Raw genomic sequence first — 20,305 nt, forward strand, 5'->3', positions numbered from 1 at the left:
ACAAAACTCTGCCTTTGAGTTACAGAGGTAGTTGATGTTAATAGGATCCCGACACCAAGAAGTAAGTTGGTGGCATTTGGGAGGAAGGCAGCTTGGCGGCATGGCTAAAAGTTTGGGTGGTGGAGCCAGAATGCATTTGCTCACTGTGACCTTGGATACATTACTGTGCCCTCTGAGCCTCAGTTTCCTCATCTGTCACTAGCGGGGAGATCATTATAAGCATTTCACAGGATGGCCAAGGGCACTTAAAAAGAAAAATACACATATGACCATAGGAATGTGTGACCAGCACATAGTAAGCTCTCAAGAAATATTAGCTGTTTTTGTTATAGTCAGGTCATTACCATAGTTGGAAAAAGACAATGAACATTTCCATGACACTTTTTCCAGAGGGGAGAGGAGCAGGGAAAGTGCTGATCAGTAAATCTCCTTGGGGCACCTCCTAGTAGGAAGCATTGCCAAAAGGAGCTGGGAGTAGTTTTCACAGAGTCTTGTGACTGTGACGACCTTCCCCCCGACCACCACCATCACCCGTTCTCTGACCACACTAAACAGACTGGGTGGCCTTGGGCTCAGAGCCTGATTCATGAGCTTGTGATCCCTGTGGCTGCACAGGTCCCACACGCAGACATTTGGTATCGTCCATGCTCTTCATTTCTATCTTGAAATTCTTAATTCTTTTATCTTTGACCTTGAGTCAGTTAAGTGGGGTCTTATGGAAAAACACACATGTGTTTGAACAGAGGAAATACTCAGAGAAAGGAAAACACTGTATTTTAGTGTCTTCAGCACTTTTTCCTGCCTTTTGAACAAAAAGCCCACATTTTCATTTTCATTTTGCGTCCTGATTACACTGAGGGCTTTCTCTTTTTTCCTGCTTCACTGGGCTGAGTTGCCATTTTGAAATCTGGGGCTAAGCTGGGAGTCAGTAGCAACCAAGCAACTTGAGGTGAGCCAGGGGTCATGGTAGAAAGCCAGGGGTACAGCTGCAAGCCTGGTGGAAGGGAAAGGAAATCACTGGTCAAAGGGACAGAGTTGTCAGGACAGACTCCAGTAGCTTGAACTCCATCCAGCTGATGAGGTCTCAGAGACCTTGCCATGCCCCACGGTCTGAGTCATGTTGAATGCCTCATGAGCTGAGCAGCCTTGGGTGGCACCAGGGGTCCAGGCAGACTGGGTCGTGCCCACTGAACAGGCCAGAAAAACCCTTACACACCAGTGTCCAGGTCAGTGTCCCAGGGATCCAGTGTGAGGAATGCCCAGGGAGATCAAGACCTCTCTGTGACCATGATAGAGTACCTCATTTTAGAGCACTCTTGGTTTCCCGCAGAAATCTTCCTTATTTCCTTGACTAAGCATGATAAATGCCCAAAGAAATTCATAGCACAGTTAATCATAAATAGTAATGATCATTGCAAAATTGTTAATAGTTCTTGTTGTTGAATATAACATTAATAGCAGCAAGAGCTATAAATGGGAATTAAGAGATTTGGGTTCCAGCCCAAACTGATCACAGTTCACTGGAATAAAATGGACAAGATCTTGAAGTTCTTAGTTTTCTCATCTTTGAAACAGGCACAGTATGAACGTTTTACCTTGTGTAGTAGGAAGGGTAAAGTCCCTCTTGTTTGTTCAGCAAAGGGTCAGATACTTAATAAGAGCTTAATATATATGTGTTGAATGATTAACGCAAAAGATCAGTGAGTGTCATGGTTTCTAGAATACATCTATGTATCCTTATTTGGGGAAGGAAGGTAGTTAAAGTTTGAGGGGCTCTTACCCTGTCCCAAGCCTGCTGCCATTTACTGTTTGTAACTAGTCTCTGAAATTGTGTTATTTTATCACTAAGAAAACTGAAGCTCAGGGACATTGACTCGCCCAAGTCCTACAATTGTTAGTGACTTAACAAAATTTGAATGAAGAATGTTGGGTTCAAAACCTTACGCCTTGTCATGTTGCCTTTGCTAGGTCAGAGGCTCCCCATCTTAGGAGCTTGGGAATAGCTGCAGTAGCTAATGACCAAAATGAGGTGCTTCCATCTATACATCTAACATTTTGCTGTTGCATTTGAAACCTGTTGCTGCTTGTCCTGTCTTCATGTCCTCTGCCTTTCTCTCTGTGACTGCGGTATTTCCTCAGTGGTTCTCAAACACTTGGATCCCCGCGGAGCTGGATGTCCCCTTCTCTCCATTTCGTGCTCTCTTGCCAGCTCTCTAGGTACCTCATGTTTTTGAGTTAAGTTAGTGAGATTTAGCCTATTGTGTACAACCATGAAATTAGAAGGGTTCCATCATTTACAAATGAAGAAATACAAACAGCCAGCAAACACAGAGTAACGTAGTCAAGCCTGCTATTTACCACAGAAATGCCCCTGAAAACAAGAATGACAAAGTTGGCCAGAAGAAAAAAAGAATAGGGACATCCAGAGGAGGCAGAAAGCCTTGTGATTTGCACTTTCCTTCCTGTGGTAGGAGCGCAGCCACCACCTGCATGGAAAGCATTTTGGAAATGGATGATCACTTCCAAGTCATGAAAGTCATCATTGATGAGCACAGTTCCCACAACATTGCAGGAGCACTACCGTGTTTGCTGATGAGTGAATGAAGAAATGATCTCCCATCTAACTCCCTGATTCCCAAGGAAATACACAGAAATGAAGTTAAAAAGTAATGTCCAGCCCGATCTCAGTAACAGAGGAATGGTTAAATAAATTATTATGCATCCATAATATTACAGTCATTAAAAATAATGTTCAGTGAGTTAATCTATAATATGGAAATCAACCATTACATAGGCAAACTGAGAAACGTTTCTGTACAAAAGTATATCTATTCCTATTTCCTAATTCTGTAAAAGAATACTTTTTTGCCTAATTTATTTATTCAACAAATATTTGTTATGTTTCTCTTGTGTGCTAAGTACTGTGGTAATGCAAGATAAACAAAATACACAGTCATGCATTTACGGAGCTTACAGAATACGAGAGGATCCAGTTACTAAATAATCACCACAGTAAATCAGTCATTACAAATCTGTGATTCTTAGGATAGAAAATTAAACAGTACGCTCAAGAGAGTTTAACACTGGAACCAAATTGAGACTGGGAGTTCAAGGGACATATTCTCCGGGAAAGTTATTTAAGCTGAGCCCTGAAGAGTTAGCCAGGTGAGAGAAGCACTGCCAGCAGAGGGAGCCGTGCAGGCAACAGCCCGGAGGAAGCGTGAGGAAGAGCCCGTGACCCTCTGGTGGGTGACTGGGAGACCATACCAGGGGTCCGGATGGCCCCCAGTGCAGTGGAGCAGGTTCCATGGAAGGGTTTAGGGCAGCAGCTCACTGTAATCCACTCAGCCCTTTAAGAAGATCACACTATTTCAGGTGCAGAGTGGATGGAAGTAGATCTGTGAGAATCATGTGAATGAATGAAAAGGTCACATGTCAGGGGCACATCAGGGGCTCATGTCAACCCAGACTGGTAGATGCCAGGCAAGCCAGGGGCTCCCCTCTCGGGACATCCACTATGGTTCCCAGAGATTGGTGAATGGGGAAGGGGGTTTCCCTCATCACATCCTTCCACCTTCATTCCTCTTTAGCAGGCCTGAGTTCCAGCCATTGCTCTAGTCAACATATCTGTGAATGTCAGTGGAAATAGGACTCACTCCCTCCCCACTACTAGTGAGTTCTCATTGTAAAGTCATATGTTAGCTCCGGCCAGAGGAAGTGCCATCTCAAAATCTAGAGCAGCAGTTTCCAAGAACTAGGGATTGATTCATAGGCTACAAGGAGATGTTAACAGTTACCCTGGAGTAGTTTGTGGGGAAAGCAAGTGCATGGGACAAAGTTCTCACCAACTTGATTTCATGCTAATTCCAAGTGATTCCGTCTAGTGCTCTGTGAAGACCCCTGGCAACTTTCTGAGCATCTGTCTTGCATTTGTCTAACAAGTTAATTAACACTTTTTGTCATTCTGGCAGCTTGGGAAGGGAGGGAAGAGGGATGTGACAGCCAGTGATGATGCCTCGGGTTAACCCTGTGTTCACCCAACCCAAGAAGAAGGCAGGGCTAAGTTGAGCATTGTCACAGTGGAGGGCTCCATGATGACCTCTCTGATTCTGTCCACAGCTGGGGCACCCAGGGTGACTTCTCTACAACCCATGCACTGCCTGCTGTGAAGGTGAAGCTGTTCACGGAGAGCACGGGAGTCCTGGCCTTGGAGGACAAGGAGCTGGGACGGGTAAGTGCTCCCTGCAAAAGTGCTAAACACACTTAGAGAATACATGTAGGAAAAGATTTAGGATCTAGACTCACTTGATTATCCGCAGTGTTTTCTACCTTCGTTCCTATCTGATGGGCATATTCAACAGTCAGGAGGAATGCAGGACGATTCGTCATTATAGAGGAACAGCCCACTTGTGGCTGGATGATTAGTGCCCCGGGCCCCGCCCATTCAATACCAGCAGAGGCCAGCACCAACTGTTTTGTCAACCAAAAAATGTCCCCCACGTATCTGAAACATCTCAAAGGGTGCTACCAATCCCTGTGAGTACAACTGAGATAATAATTCTTATTGAATCATTTCTTTTATGACTAATTTCTTCTTTCACCTCCGCTACTGGCTGACTCTGCACCAAGCAGCCAGTATTTTCAGAGCTCCAGGTGACTTTGTTCCTTGCTGGCCTGCAGTGCTTCCATGACTCCATAGTGAAACCAGAGCTGTAGCGCAACACACAGTGACGCGTGTGACCTGGCCTCTCCCCAGCGCCCCAGCCGCCTCACTTTCTGTCACCCCGCCCCTCATCCAGATGCACTGGCATCACTGGCCAGATTTTAGTCCCTCAAGTACACAAAATTCTATCTCATTTCAGGAGGCTTTCTCTCTCCCTGGGACCCTCTTCCCACCACCCAACCCTCCCAGAGGTTGCTTGCTTCTCTAATAAATGCCACTGCCTCCTCAGAGAGCCCTTTGTGGACTCCCCATCCTCCTTCCTTTACCCCCTCAGTTCCTTCCCTGTTCATAGCCTCCAGAATTTATCACTGAGAGAATTTACAGAAATTTGGGCTTCTGTCTCCCCCACTGAACTGTAAAAATTCCAAAGGAGACAGAAAGCAATTTTGTCCTTTTTTAAAAAATTAGAGTGTAGTCAGTTTACAGTATTGTGTTTTGGGTGTACAGCATGGTGATTCAGTGTTTTCATAGATCGTACTCAAATTAACAATCATTATAAAATACTGGATATATTCCTTCTATTGTACAGTATAGCCTTGTGTCTTATTTATTTTATATATAGTAGTTTGTACGTCTCAATCCCCTACCCCCTTTTTGCCCCTTCCCCCATCCCTCTTCCCATTGCGAGAGAGAGACCATGAGCATGAAACTGGACCTTGTTTTGTTCACCACCCTATACCTATCCCCAGAGCCCAGCACATAGACTGTTAGTACATTTCATTTGCACTAGTTGAATGCATAATCCCTTCTGAAAGCTGTGTGACACAAACCAAGACATTTCACCTCTCCGAGCCTCTGACACATCATCTCTGTAGGATAGGGACAGAATACCTCAAGGCCTGCATACGGTATGTGCCTAAGATCACCAGGAAGAGCACATTAACCAGACTTTCTTTTCCATACTTTTTTTTTTCATTTCCTTTAACTGGTTTTCATCTATAGAACTATATAGAATCATAGTTCCAGAAAAACATCTATTTCTGCTTTATTGACTATGCCAAAGCCTTTGACTGTGTGGATCACAATAAACTGTGGAAAATTCTGAAAGAGATGGGAATACCAGACCACCTCACCTGCCTCTTGAGAAATCTTTATGCAGGTCAGGAAGCAACAGTTAGAACTGGACATGGAACAACAGACTGGTTCCAAATAGGAAAAGGAGTACGTCAAGGCTGTATATTGTCACCCTGCTTATTTAACTTCTGTGCAGAGTACATCATGAGAAATGCTGGGCTGGAAGAAACAGAAGCTGGAATCAAGATTGCCGGCAGAAATATCAACAACCTCAGATATGCAGATGACACCATCCTTATGGCAGAAAGTGAAGAGGAGCTAAAAAAGCCTCTTGACGAAAGTGAAAGAGGAGAGCGAAAAAGTTGGCCTAAAGATCAACATCCAGAAAACAAAGATCATGGCACCTGGTCCCATCACTTCATGGGAAATAGATGGGGAAACAGTGGAAACAGTGTCAGACTTTATTTTGGGGGGGCTCCAAAATCACTGCAGGTGGTGATTGCAGCCATGAAATTAAAAGACGCTTACTCCTTGGAAGAAAAGTTATGACCAACCTAGATAGCATATTCAAAAGCAGAGACATTACTTTGCCGTCTAAGGTCCGCCTAGTCAGGGCTATGGTTTTTCCAGTGGTCATGTATGGATGTGAGAGTTGGACTGTGAAGAAGGCTGAGCACCGAAGAATTGATGCGTTTGAACTGTGGTGTTGGAGAAGACTCTTGAGAGTCCCTTGGACTGCAAGGAGATCCAACCAGTCCATTCTGAAGGAGATCAGCCCTGGGATTTCTTTGGAAGGAATGATGCTAAAGCTGAAACTCCAATACTTTGGCCATCTCATGCGAAGAGTTGACACATTGGAAAAGACTCTGATGCTGGGAGGGATTGGGGGCAGGAGGAGAAGGGTACAACCGAGGATGAGATGGCTGGATGGCATCACTGACTCGATGGACATGAGTCTGAGTGAACTCCGGGAGTTGGTGATGGACAGGGAGGCCTGGCATGCTGCAGTTCATGGGATCGCAAAGAGTCGGACACGACTGAGCGACTGAACTGAACTGAACTGAGACCACAGATGGAAATAAGGCAAAAAGTAAACAAGACTAATAGCAAAAAGATCTCTCCCCACCACACACACAAAAAAGGAGGAGGATTAAAGTAAGAAGAGGTTTACCTGTTTTCTTTGTGAAATGACAAATACTCATTTCCATCCCTAGGGAAAGAGACACACAGAGTGGGGGAAGGAGCCTGTCTTTTCTTTTTCTTCAAACCTTTCTTTTTCCATGAAGACTCGAATCAGGAATCATGAGTGTCTCAGAGACCTAGGATATTAGTGTTAGCAGACTCAAGTTCAGGAGGCATCAACCCGAGCCCATTCCATGGGCCTCAGGAGCCCCTTGAAGTTGTTTACAGATGTTAGGGCAGGGAACGTAGTAATGCTTGCTAATCCAAGTAGTTGCCAGCTTCCTAAAACTGTTTCCACTCAGAAAAGTTAAAACCCGCTGGTCTAGTCAAAGCCTTTTACTTTATAGATGAGAAAACTGACTGCTGTGGAAGGCAGGGTCCTCTAGTGCGCGCCAGTGCGCACACACACAGCCGCCCACTCATTCAGGACCAAACCCAGCTGCATGTTTACCGCTGGCCAGGCCATAGCCCCTCACTGACTCTTCATCTGAACCCTAGGGAGAAGGCACAGTTACTACCCTCCTCTGTTCTTGGGCCCAGAGGAGGTAAGTGACTTGCCAGGAATGATGTCACCTCATCTCTAGGGCTGTTTTTACTACACCATTTTGTTCTTATGCAAAAATAAAACTCTGCTGTTGGGGTGAAGACCATGAGTTTGCCACAGCCCCTCACAGCCATTAATCTCTTAACAAATTATACTCTCCTCCAGTCTCATTACAGATTCCACCAGATAGCAGTTTACCCTTCCTTCCTGCCAAAGAAACTTTGCACCTTGCAGTGGAGCTGGCCTGCCTGGCCCTAGTGCTAGCGCGGTGGGTGCCCTGTGCCGGCAGCACCTCCACAGGCAGCAGCTGGGTGACAGAAGTGGCCTTTTTAACAAGGGGCAGCAGAGGATGAGATGGTTAGATAGCATCACCCACTCAGTGGACATGAATTTGAGCAAACTCTGGGAGATAGTGGAGGACAGAGGAGCCTGGTATGCTGCAGAGTGAAGCTGTGCAGTCCATGAGGTTGCAGAGTCAGACACAACTTAGCAACTGAACGACAACAAATAGCCAATTAATGGTGCTTCCCAGGTGACTCAGTGGTAGAGTATCCACCTACCAATGCAGGAGACACATGTTCAGTCCTTGAGTCAGGAAAATCCTCTGGAGAAGGAAATAGCAATGCACTCTAGTATTTTTGCCTGGGAAATCCCATGGACAGAGGAGTGTGGTGGGCTACACACATACAGTCCATGGGGTCGCAAAGAGTCAGTCACGACTTAGTAACTGAGCAGGCAGACAGCCAGTTAACAGGGTTGTGATGGGTTCAGGCGCACAGCAGAGTGACCCAGCCATCCATACACATGGAGCCGTTCTCCCCCAGACTCCCCTCCGCCTGGATGGGAGGGGAGTTTTGGGGGAGATTCCTTGGACCCCTTGAATAAGTGTTTCTATGCGTAGATTCTTCCCAAGTTTAGCAGGACACAGCCACGTTCACAGATTCTGGTGCTGTGTTCCTTCATGGAATAGTATTTCGTTGGTTCTATTTGTGTTTTTATGTTTCATTTTTATTAGTCTTGCTAACTAAAAAGTAGCTCATTCATATACTAAAAAAAAATAATCTAAATGGATATATAATGAAAATGAATGAGCCCACCCACCTAACTTTAGTTTCTTTTACCAGAGGAAAACCTTGTTTTTGGTGTGTATTCTTGCCCGGATATTCTTAGGAGGTACAAACATAGTATGTACAAACATATTTGAATATATCTCTCTCTAAAAAAGAGAAAAAGAGCATAGTTGGATATATATTGCTCTGCACTTTGCTTGAAATACCAGGATATTTGGAGATTAGTCTGTACCACCACATACTGACTTCCCTCTTGTTTTCATAGCCACATACACTATGTACATGTATTTATTTAGATTGTCTCCACTCTCTGGCTATATAAACAATGCCTCTGTGAATTACCTTAAGTTTATTTCTTTGCATGTTTGTGTGCCTAAATAGGATAAATTTCAAAAAACTACCTTGCTGAATGAAAATTGAAATTTGACAGATACTACCAAATTGTCCCCTAAAGAGTATATGTGCTCAGTCACTCAGTTGTGCCCGACTCTTCATTGCCCCACTAACTATAGCCCACCAGACTTCTCTGTCCATGGAATTTTCCAAGCAGGAACACTGGAGTGGATTGTGACTTCCTACTCCAGAGGATTTTCCCAACCCAGGTATCCAACCCGTGTCCCTTGGTCTGCTACATTGGCAGGCAGATTCTTTACTATTAATACCAACTGGGAGGCCCCGAAGAGTGTACCCCAATTTATAATTCTCAAAAGGCATGAGGAAATGTCTGTTTCCCCAACACTGCCAGTACTGTCAAACACATTCATCAAATAGGATTGCAGGCCTGCCATGTCTGGTCATTTGTGCCACGCACAGAGCAAACAGGAATGACAGGAGACAGTCCGTAACCTCAGAAAATGTAAGGGGTGGAGACAAAACACCAGAACTTACAGTGTAGTGTGGTGAGTGCTCTGCTAGAGAAAGATACCGAGGGAACACATAGCAAGGGGATATATTCTAGTCTGAGGAGCAAAAACACTGACCCAGGAGAATGCAGAGATCAGGAGAGACTTCCAGGCTAAGTGTTGGAGGGGATCAGCCAGGTAAATAAAGCCAGGTAAAGACTCAGGGTGAAGCCATCCACCAGAAGGATCTGTCTGGATGCCCAGGTAATGTAGGGAAGCTGGGGCTGGCCGGCATGCAGCTTACTGCTCAGGATGGCACGTGTTCCCACATCAGCATTACCACATCAAAGCACAGCACACATGGACTGCGGCTGAGATGACAAAGTGCTTGATTAGCAGCCTGGAATGTCTAGATGAGGTGTCTGGACTACTCAGGACTCTTGTGTGCTCGTGTGCCCCCAGAAGGACCCTAATAATTCAGCGGGGCTGACACTTACAAAGGATTTGGCAGCCTGTTGGGCACATGGAAGGGTGGGATAAAGATGGAGGAGGACTGCAGTGACCTCATCTTTCCATCCACCCTAGAGACGAGGTCTCCCCAGGGAGTGATCACATGGGGGAAGAAGCCTTTGTGGAGTGGACAGTGATGATCTGTGGCCATTTGTGTCAGTGAATGGACAGCATATTGCCAATGGGAAATGTGCCCAGGATCCATATGGTGGATGGCCTGTTAATGAGCTCTGGGTACCCAGTGCCCGTTTCAATTTTGCCAAGTAAGCAGAAGCAGAAGGAGGCCCTGGGCCTTACCTGCTGCTGTTCTGGCCCTGGTGGTGTTTCCCTTATCAGCTCCTCCCCTTCCTGTTTCCCAACACATCACCCCCTCTCCCAACTCATCACCTCTTGGGCCAGATGAGCACAGCTGATAAGGTCAGCTTCACCAAGATCAGCAGGGCCTGCTCTCTGCCTCCACAGCCTGGGGTCTCAGGATGTGGAACCTGATGGAGGTGTCCTAGAGGGACAGGCTTTATCTTGAGAGATAGTGAGAGATCTCTACAACCCAGTGGCACTGTGACTGACTTGTTTCCTTCCAGTGGCCCAAGGCATGCCACAGTTCACTAGTGCCAGGTAAGTGAACTGATAACATTTTGTGATAGAAATTTCAGCTAAATCAGCCCTCACGAAATGGGCAAATGACCAAAAAGATTACTACAGAAGAGCTATGATTTAAAGACGATACTGGTATTGCAAGTTGGGCAAAAAAAAATGTGAAAAAGGTGGAGGTGACATCAGTCCTGCTAATGAGTTCTGCCATCCATGTCATGAGGTAAAAACGATGCCAGTGTGGATGTCCATCAGAACAGTATGAAATTATCCATTAAGTCCTCTTGAACCACAGATTCACATCTGGTATCACTAACAGTGAGCCCTGCATTACCTGTACCTGGTACCTTAACATATAGCTAATAATAGTCCAGAGCCACCAGCATTAGCAAGATGTTTAAAACTAGAGTTTGAGGGTACTTCCCTAGGAGTCTGTGCTTCCATTGCAGGGGCACAGGTTCGGTACCCAGTCAGGGAACTGAGATCCTGCAAGGATGGCAATGTCAAAAAAATTAATAAAGTAAAAAATAAAAATAGAAGTTGTTTTTTTTAATCTTTAACTCATCTTTTAAAAATTTCTGTTTGTGCATGTTTTAAAATATATGTAATGCAGTATTAATATAAAGATACAGCATGTAAAATATACATGGATATATATTTTATATACATTTATATTAATTTTTATATTACTAATAATCTATTTACAGGTTTTTGGCTACTTGCTTGAAAATTTTTTACTGAAGTCTGTAATGATCCAAAAATGTTGGCAGCCTCAGTTTTGAAAAATCAGGCCTTCTTGTATTTTAATCAGGTCATTAGACCTTAAAAGGACTCAAATGTTGGAGTTATCAAGAATGTACAAATTCTGTTACATCAGAAAGACAGAACTGAGTGGATTAAAAAAAGGGTCAGGCCTAGAATCAGAAGGGGTCAAAAATCAGCAGGCAAGACACGTCAAAGTGGGCTGATTTTATTTTCCTGCCATCTCCTATTCCGCTCCAAGCTCTTGCTCCTCCGTCCCACAGGAAGCTGTGTGCTCCAACCCTCCATGTGCAGGCCAAGCCTGCATGACTGCACTGAGGCCGACACAGCCTCTGGAAGGCCGAGTGTCCAGCCCTGAGACTCTGACCGCCTCCTCCCTCGCCCTTCTGCAGACTGCAAGGGGCTGCCTTTGCTGCGCCTGCAGAAAAGAGAGCCTTTGAAAACAGACCAAACAGCATGCACCAAACCAGGGCACTCTACCATCCCAGAAGCAGGGGACCAGCTTTTGTCATGCCTGTATTTGGTTCACATTCCCTTTGGTTAGGGGTTTTTCCAAATACTTCACTCCTCTTGAATGCGTATTCCCAAGACCCCAGCTAGCTCCTTAGTGAGAACTCTTTTGGCGCATCATGAAAAAGTGGATTTACAGGAAAGTGAGTCCCCTTTTGGCTTCACTTATGGCATCTGTGACAATCAGAGCTGGGATGGAAGACCCAAGTCACTTTGTCATCTCTGAAGGACCCTGGTGACAGGCCTTTCCTCAGAGCCTATCCTTCTTCAAGCTGTGTGTGCTTCCCTCTGGGCCAGGACAGAGTTGGGTGCTGTGTGATGTCACATCCAGGTTGAAATGTGGGACTCTAAGCCTGTCCCATCAAATCATGTCCCTCCCTTCTTCCCCTGCAACCCTAAAGGGGTTTCTCCTCTCGAAACAGCAGAAGAAATCCTGAAGAATGGGAAAAGAAAGAGATGTTCTCTCTACTATAGCAGTGTGTTTCTTCCTTTTATGCAGCCATCTTCTTTGAGGAGAGTAATATGTGGAGTACAGTCTTAGTTCTGTGTTGCTTTACTCAAAAGCATGATCACAGAAATTGTGATCCCTGCCCTTTGAGAATTAGCCAGGGAGCGAGAGAAGAAAACCAATAATGCCACTTCTGTTCTCAGGCCCGGCTGCATGGCACCAGTCAGCCATGGTTGGTAGGTGGATCCTTGGATTTGAGTCTGATGTTTAGGCCTTAACTGCCTTCCTCCTGGCCGTAGGGCATGGATAAAGACCCTCGATTCTCAGCAGTAAAGTTTCTCATCTGTGAAAACATATCCATATCATGTTCCTATTTTCTGGCTAAGGTGGTTGTCTTTTTTCCCTGCAGGTTATTCTCCATCCCACCCCGAACAGCCCTAAACAGTCAGAGTGGCACAAAATGACAGTCTCCAAAAACTGCCCCGATCAAGACCTCAAAATCAAACTCGCTGTCCGAATGGACAAACCTCAGAATATGAAGCATTCTGGGTAAGTGCGCCTTCTCTGAGGGGTCATTTCTTCATTCATTTCTTTATTTTAAAAAAAAAAAGTTGATCTTTAGAGAATGACATGGAAGAAAATATAAAGAAATATATGAGAGATTATTAAAATTCCTGACTATGATATTTACTGTAGACTTCCTTAATCCTTATGATTATTGTATTTGCATTTTTACTAAACTGTCAGGATAGTTGTTTCTTTCTCCTTTTTAAAAAAAATTTCCAGTACAATTCAAAACCTTCCCAGGCCCAGGCTGGGTGATTCTGGTTTATGAGGTTTTACTGGCTTCACATACCTTTTTAAACGCATCTAGATCTTTTTGACTCTCCGGCACATGCGCTTACACCTTCATTAACAGCCTCATCCAGGATGTGTGAGCAGTTGCCTTAGGCAACCTTCAAACAATCAATTCACATTGAATCAGTTTTAGTGTTTAGCGTAGCATTTAAATTAACCACAAAGTGGAAAATTTGTCTTAAGTTTGTTAAGATTTGAGAAGAATGACCAATAAAGTAATTTCAAGTAGGATAAAAAAAATAGATAAAATGTAGTTTTATTTTATAGATCAAACCAGTGGTTTGTACAGGAAATGTTTATTGACACGTGGGTTTATATGGAGCGCCGTCACCCAAAGCTAAATTGCTTGGACCCCACAAGCTCAGAAAATGTGATCACTTAGAAAGGAGTTAGACCATTTCACTCTGATAAGGGGAATGCTTAACCAAAGAAAAGGAGTGGGTTGTTTTCCAAGGATTCTGCACATACCACAGCCAACCAGCTATCATTCTGCTTCAAGTGGTAAAACGACATGAAAATTGAAGCTTGGTTATGTGCTAAATATTTGGCAAATTCATAAACCATATAGCAGGGACTGGCCACTGGTTAGGACAGATTTAAACAGAAGCCCATGAGAGGTTCAGACGCATGTGGTCAGGATAGACAGTTCACATCCCAGCAACTGAGCAGACCACAGCAGCCTGTGATCCGAGTAAAGGGTGGCATTCTGGTCTTGGTGCTCCCAGATTCTAGGGAACAGAGAAGGCTCAGGATTTGAGGGAAAGATAGATACTTACCAGCCAGGGCAGTGGAGGGGGTCAGATCTGAGGAACTCCAGAGGAAGCAAAGGGCCCTCACAAACTAAGGACCAGGTACTGAACCTGGGCTCTGACTTAGATTTGACAAATTTCCACGGCATCGTCTGGTGGCCAGACTATTCCTAGAGTGTGAGGTGGGATTTTGGCAAAGCTTATATGCTCTGCCCTTTTACAGCCGTCCATCATGAAGGGCATCCAGCTTTGCTTCAGTTACATTAGCAACTCATGAAAATGTTTGTGACATGTTTCTGAGGTCAGCTTTTCCTCCTTATCATATTCCTGGCACTTATTCCCAAAATGGTAAATGGGATTTCTCCCTAAAATCTCTTCTTGTTCAATATAAACATCCTACTTTAAAGACAAAGGATTTGAGAATTCTGTTGGGTTCCTATGGCACCCAGAAACAGATTATGGGTCTGAAACAGACATTGTCTCATAAATACTTGGTAAATATTTGCTAAAGGAATAAGAACGTGAGTGAGCAATATGGAGGGGATAAGGGCAAAGTGCAGAGGATAAAGCAGACAAGAGAATATGAATGAATATATTTGTCCTTAAACATGCTTCAAAAAAAATTTTCTTAAAAAGATCAGTAGCTCACCCTACTTTCTAGGCCCCTTTGAAGCTCTGAACCAGGAATTTTATAAACACTCTGTTCTTTAATCCCCACTGCAGACACTTGACACACATATCCCTTTCTCATCAGACTGATTCCTGTTTCTCACACTCTCTTCATTTCTCTAACCAATCTGGGTTAAGTAATTTTTTTCTCTTGATACATTTGTAGAATTATTATTAATATGTTTTAGGCCATCTTGAGTTTATGGATGACAGAAGTCTGTAACTCACTTCTGATGGGCTCCACAGCTATTTCAGTTTACTAAGCTGCCATTTAAAAACTACCCCTGCCAGGAAATATGCCAGGAGGGCATAGAGATGCTCTGAAAAGTGAATGGTGGTTGCCTTAAAACCTGGTCTGGCCCACTGTGCCCTAAAATCAGAACAACCTTAGCTGCTCAAGGGATGATGCGAGGAAAATAAACATGTTCTCAACTATATATTTTTTTGCATTTGAACTTAAAATAGTTTATGAAGCCCTATTACATGGGGAAGGAGGATAAAAATATCAGAATAGTGTCACAGCTTAGAGAATGAGGAGGCTTCCCTGGTGGCTCAGAGGTTAAAGCATCTGCCTGCAATGCAGGAGACCTGGGTTCGATCCCTGGGTCGAGAAGATCCCCTGGAGAAGGAAATGGCAACCCACTCCAGTATTCTTGCCTGGAGAATCCCATGGAAGGAGGAGCCTGGTGGGCTACAGCCCATGGGGTTGCAAAGAGTTGGACACGACTGAGCGACTTCGCTTCACTTCATTTCACTTAGAGAATGAAAGAAAGGAATTTTTAAGAATTATAGCGGAAATTATATTGGGTTGGTGAAAAGGTCTGATTAGTGAATACATTATTCAATGAAGTTCTTGGTGAAAATTAAAAATAGGTTTTTAATTTTTACTTAAAACTGAATAAACTTTTTGGCCAACCGAATAAATTGTATCTACTTAATGTTTGTTAAAATTCTAAAGGAAACATTAGAATTATTATGATTTACTCTTTTTTTGTGTGGACTGTGTGGTTCCTGGAATGAGCCACTGGGCCATTTGAATAGCTTTCTTTATTGAGTGGGAAATTGTCAGCGAGAAAATCAACACTGGTCTTTGGCTTTAAGATATGAGTATTGGGGACGTTTGAGAATGAGCAGCTCTTCAATGACTTTCTAACTTTTCATCTTTTGTATCCATATGATGCTTTCAGGTTCTGGAATTGCATGCATTTGCATTATCTCATTTTATCCCTGAAACAGCCTCCCAAGAATTAGGTATCATTATCCCTCCATCTTAAATAGTCTTTCCTTTCACTCAGCTGCTCAGACCAAGATCCTTGGAGTCATCTCTGACATGTTTCTGTCCCCCACCCTTCATCTCACCCATCATCACCGTCCTCTTCCTTCCACCTTCAAGGTAAATCTAGAGTTTAGCCTCGCATCACCACCACTGCACCCCCTCTCTTGTTGCACTTGCCTCGAAAGCAGTTCCCTGGCTGCTGCCCTTGCTTGCTATCAGCTATCTCCCACTCTGAAGCCAGTGTAATGTTTTCAAAAAACACAAGTCAGATCCTACCACTTGAATGCTGGAAAATCTCCAGTGATTCCCCAAGCTCATTTAGAATAAAGGTCAGTGTTGTTTCCATGGCTCCAAGGCCCTGTCTGATAAAGACTCCACTGCCTGTCTGACCTTGATCATGGCTCCAGCCTTACCGGCCCCCTTGCTCTTCACCAAGGACTTCATGTGTACCCCCATCTCAGGGCCCTCGTCCCCACTGTTTCCTCTGCCTTGGAAGTCCCTTCTCTCCCACCCAGATGGATATCTTGATTTCTGCACCTCTCTGCACCTTATGAGATGCCTTTCCTGACCCACCTATCTTCTCTCTACCTTTTTCTCTCTCTCATCTTTCTTTGTTTCACCAGAGCGCTTACAGTCATCTCACATACCAGCTCTTTCTTCATTTATTATTTTGTTGTCTGTCTTCCCCACTGGACTTTGAGTTCCTTATCAGCAGAGGCATTTGTCTTCTTTGTTCAGAGAAGCTAGTACAGTGCCTGACTGCACTAAAAGTTCAATAAATTTGTTGCCATATAAATGAATATGGATGAATGAATGTCTGCTTTACAAATAGGAAAACTGAGGTTTATAGTGGTGAGCACACTTGCCCAGGGCAGAGTAAACATCAGAGCCAGGTCTAGAATTGTGTTATTTCTTTCCATTTGAAATGAAAGAAATCAACTTTATGGAAGACCTGAAACATGAATAAAATACAAAGCTTCCCATGGCTCCGCTGGGAATTCATTCAGTGAACCACAGTCCACTCAAGCAGAGGTAATTTACAGCAATTCTTCTGATTTTTGGGGGGCTGATTTTTCTAATTTAATAAAAACTATAAAACTTAAATCCAAAAAGTTCAACAAACACATGTTTAGAAACATGGAAAAAAACCCTATAGAAAAACACAGTGTAAGTATAATGTTAATAACCAGTAATAAAGAGCAAATCATAAAAGCAGCCAGAGAACAACAAAATGTTGCACACACAAGAACAAAATAGTAGAGGGGAGGAGAGGGTGAGATGCATGGAGAGAGTAAGGTGGAAACTACATTACCCTATGTAAAATAGATAGCCAATGGGAATTTGCCATATGTCTCAGGAAACCCAAACAGGGGCTCCATATCAACCTAGAGGGGTGGGATGGGGAGGGAGGTGGGAGGGAGGGAGATGGGAGGAAGGAGGGGATATATGTACACCTTCTGCGGATTCATGTTGATATTTGACAGAAAACAACAAAATTCTGTAAAGCCGTTATCCTTCAAATAAAAAATAAATAAATTTAAAAAAGAACAAAACAGTGCTTGTTAGAAACATTGCAAGTGAGGCCCTTCCCTGGTGGTCCAGTGGCTAAGACTCTATGCTCCCTATGCAAGAGGCACAGGTTTGATTCCTGGTCGGGAAACTCTAGATCCGGCATTTTTGCAACTAAGACCTAGTGCAGCCAAAATAAATAAATAAATATATTTTTCAAATGCTTAAAAAAAGCAGCATTACAAGTGGGAAGACAGAGGAGCAACACCTTTAATGTTCTCAGATCTATATACCCAATGAAAACATCTTTCAAAATGACTGACAGAATTGTCAGCCATGTTTCTTAAAATCCTCTATCCTCTTCCATCTTTTTAGCTGTGCCATTGCTCTAGACTTCTTGTTCTTGAAAACGATCACATTCCTCTTCCTGTCCCATAAGTCTTCAAGGCACCACTCATTTTCGTAGTCTCTCAATCAGTACTACCTAGAATGACCTACTTGAATATATTTGGGATTCCACTTTATTTCCCATGGGCTTATTTTCTATAATTAGATCAATTAAATCAAGTTAGCTGATAATGTTGTTTAATCATCTAAATTCTTACTGATTTTCTATAAATCATTGAAGTCTGACTATAATTGTGGCTTTATTTCTTTCTGCTTGAGAGTTCTGTCCATTTTTACAGCATATATTTTGAAGCTGTCCATCTTTGCATCATACATTTTGAAGCTCTGTTATTAGATGCATCAGCATTTAAAATGACTATGTCTTCTTGATGAATTGACCCTTTTATCACTATAAATTGATCTTTATCCCTGGTAATATTTGGCCCTGAAATTTATTTGGCATGACAGTAATAAATATAAACACTCCAGATTTTTAAAAAACTAATGTTGGCATCATAAATCCTTTTGCATCCTTTTATTTTCTTGCCTACTTGTGTCTTTAGATTTAAAGTGTATTTCTTGCAGGGATCATATAGTTAGGTCTGCCTTTTAAAATCCTACCTAAAGATCTCTGCCATTGGGCATTAAATATCCTGTTAATTGGGATATTCAGCCTATTTCTGTTTAATGTGGTTATTGATAAGGTTAAGTTTAAATTAAATTGGTATTTGTCATCTTGATGTTTGTTTTCTGTATATCCCAACTGATAGTTATTCCCTTTTTCCCTACCTTCTTTTGAATTAGTTGAATACTTTGATTCCATTTCATCTTCTTCATTGTATTGCTTTATATAAATGCCAATTTATATAAATCCCAAGTGACTAGAACGTACTCCTCTCTGAACCTCATTTTGCTCAGCATAAGATGGGGGTAATGATAATATTTATCCTAGAGGATTAAATGAGTTGATAAATGTAAAGCATGTAGGACAGGATCTGATCATGGGAAGAGCCACGGCCACAGCTACAGAAGAGCTGGTGGCGGTGGCGGTTGTCATCGTCCATGTCATTTGCTTTCGTCTATACTTTGCACCTTTTTCTCAGTGCATGCCTCTTCCTGCTGAGATGCTGCAGGAAGATGGAAGCACCTGGAGCCTTAGCACTTGGTAATCTCTTTCATTCCTCAGTGAATGAAGGGAAGCTTCCTAGTAGTAGTAATGGCTTTTGTCCTCTTGTGATTGGTCTTCTTAGGAAAAAGTCTCATGAAAAATTTCTAGCAACAGCAACAAAAAGGGATCTCTGCCTTATTATATTGTGATGGTCCAGGCACCATGGTGACACAGGAGTAGCGGGACACAGAGGAGAGCTAGTATAGCCTCCTACATGCTGAGGACTGAGGCGCACGCTGCACTTCAACCCAGGCGGCACCAGTTCTTCGTTTCTAGGCTCCTCCGTGACTTCTGGTTCCACAGTCCCCCCAGAATGAAACCTCCGCCTCCCTGGTTTCCAGGTCTGTCTTAGCCACCTTCACCCCTTTGTAAGGGGAAAGTGATTCTGGCAGATGTCGCGAGGGGGCCATGTACTCTTCTCCCTCCACTGGAGGCTCATCCCTAGGCACCCGAGGAGACACCCGAAGATACACAATCAGCATTTCCCCACGAATAGCCATTGAACACCCTCCGTGTGCTCCCCTAGGACTAAACACAGACAATACTTAATAAACAGAGCTGCGGACATTCACAGACTCTTGCTTGGAAGACTGCCCCGTGTTTTTCTTTTTACACAAATGACAACTATGTGAGCCTCACCCTGGGTGCTCCTCTGCTAGGTGGTCCCAGAGCAGAGGGATGCTGGCGCCAGGGACTCCTCCATGCTTTTGTTCAAGATTTCCTGGACCCAAAATTGAACTGAACCCAAGTGGATCTTTCTCCTCCCTTTGTAGTCCTTTATAGTTCACTCTGGATTCTCATATAGCTAAAATGCCACCAGTGAATGGCAGGGATGTCAGTGTCTCACAGGCATGGATTTTAAGAAAATGTTACAAGCAAGGATATGTTAGAAACATGATGCAGAGTTTTGCCTGGAGCCTCAAACCCAAATATGTGAACGTTGCTCTATTTCCCAGTAGATGTGTGCCAGAAGCTGAACACAGGTTGAAATAGCGAATCCAATGATAAATCCTTTACAGAGTTGGTAATTGCATATATTGGGTTGACCAAAAAGTTTGTTCAGGATTATCTGTGACAGCATATGAAAAACCCAAACAAACTTTCTGGCCAACTCAATAATTCTTTCTACTAGGACTACTGTTTTTTACTACTACTAATAATAACAACAAACATCCATAATGCCTAACATTACTGAGCACTTACTATGTGCCAGTTACTAGGTAAGTCATCTTCATCACGCCTCACAACAACCAAATGAGGTAGATGCTGTGCCATCCCCATTTGACAGCTGAGTAAACTGAGGCATGGGGTAGCTAAGCCAAAAGATGGCTAATGGCAGGCTAATTCCCACCTCAGTACTTCCACCTTGAGTTTAAGATATAACTGTTCAGCTTAGCTTAGGCTCACAGCGCTATAATATTCATATGTCTATTCCCAAATCCAGATTTCTACATATCTGGATGGCTTGAAGAGACAGCTGAAGGCCACTGCCC

The 20,305-nt window shown here is 43.5% G+C and overlaps 1 protein-coding gene across 7 annotated transcripts in view; it reads left to right on the plus strand.

Moving 5' to 3' along the window:
- Positions 1-20,305, plus strand: part of CADPS (calcium dependent secretion activator) — a 476,150-nt gene that overhangs the window by 285,635 nt on the left and 170,210 nt on the right. For all 7 annotated transcript variants that reach the window (XM_068982571.1, XM_068982570.1, XM_068982573.1 and 4 more), the window contains 2 exons: positions 4,120-4,231; positions 12,606-12,745. In XM_068982571.1, coding sequence (XP_068838672.1) covers positions 4,120-4,231; positions 12,606-12,745 — 252 coding nt within the window. The remainder of the gene's footprint in view (positions 1-4,119; positions 4,232-12,605; positions 12,746-20,305) is intronic.

Source organism: Capricornis sumatraensis, chromosome 10 (assembly GCF_032405125.1).
Source record: "Capricornis sumatraensis isolate serow.1 chromosome 10, serow.2, whole genome shotgun sequence".
NCBI classification, from domain to species: domain Eukaryota; kingdom Metazoa; phylum Chordata; class Mammalia; order Artiodactyla; family Bovidae; genus Capricornis; species Capricornis sumatraensis.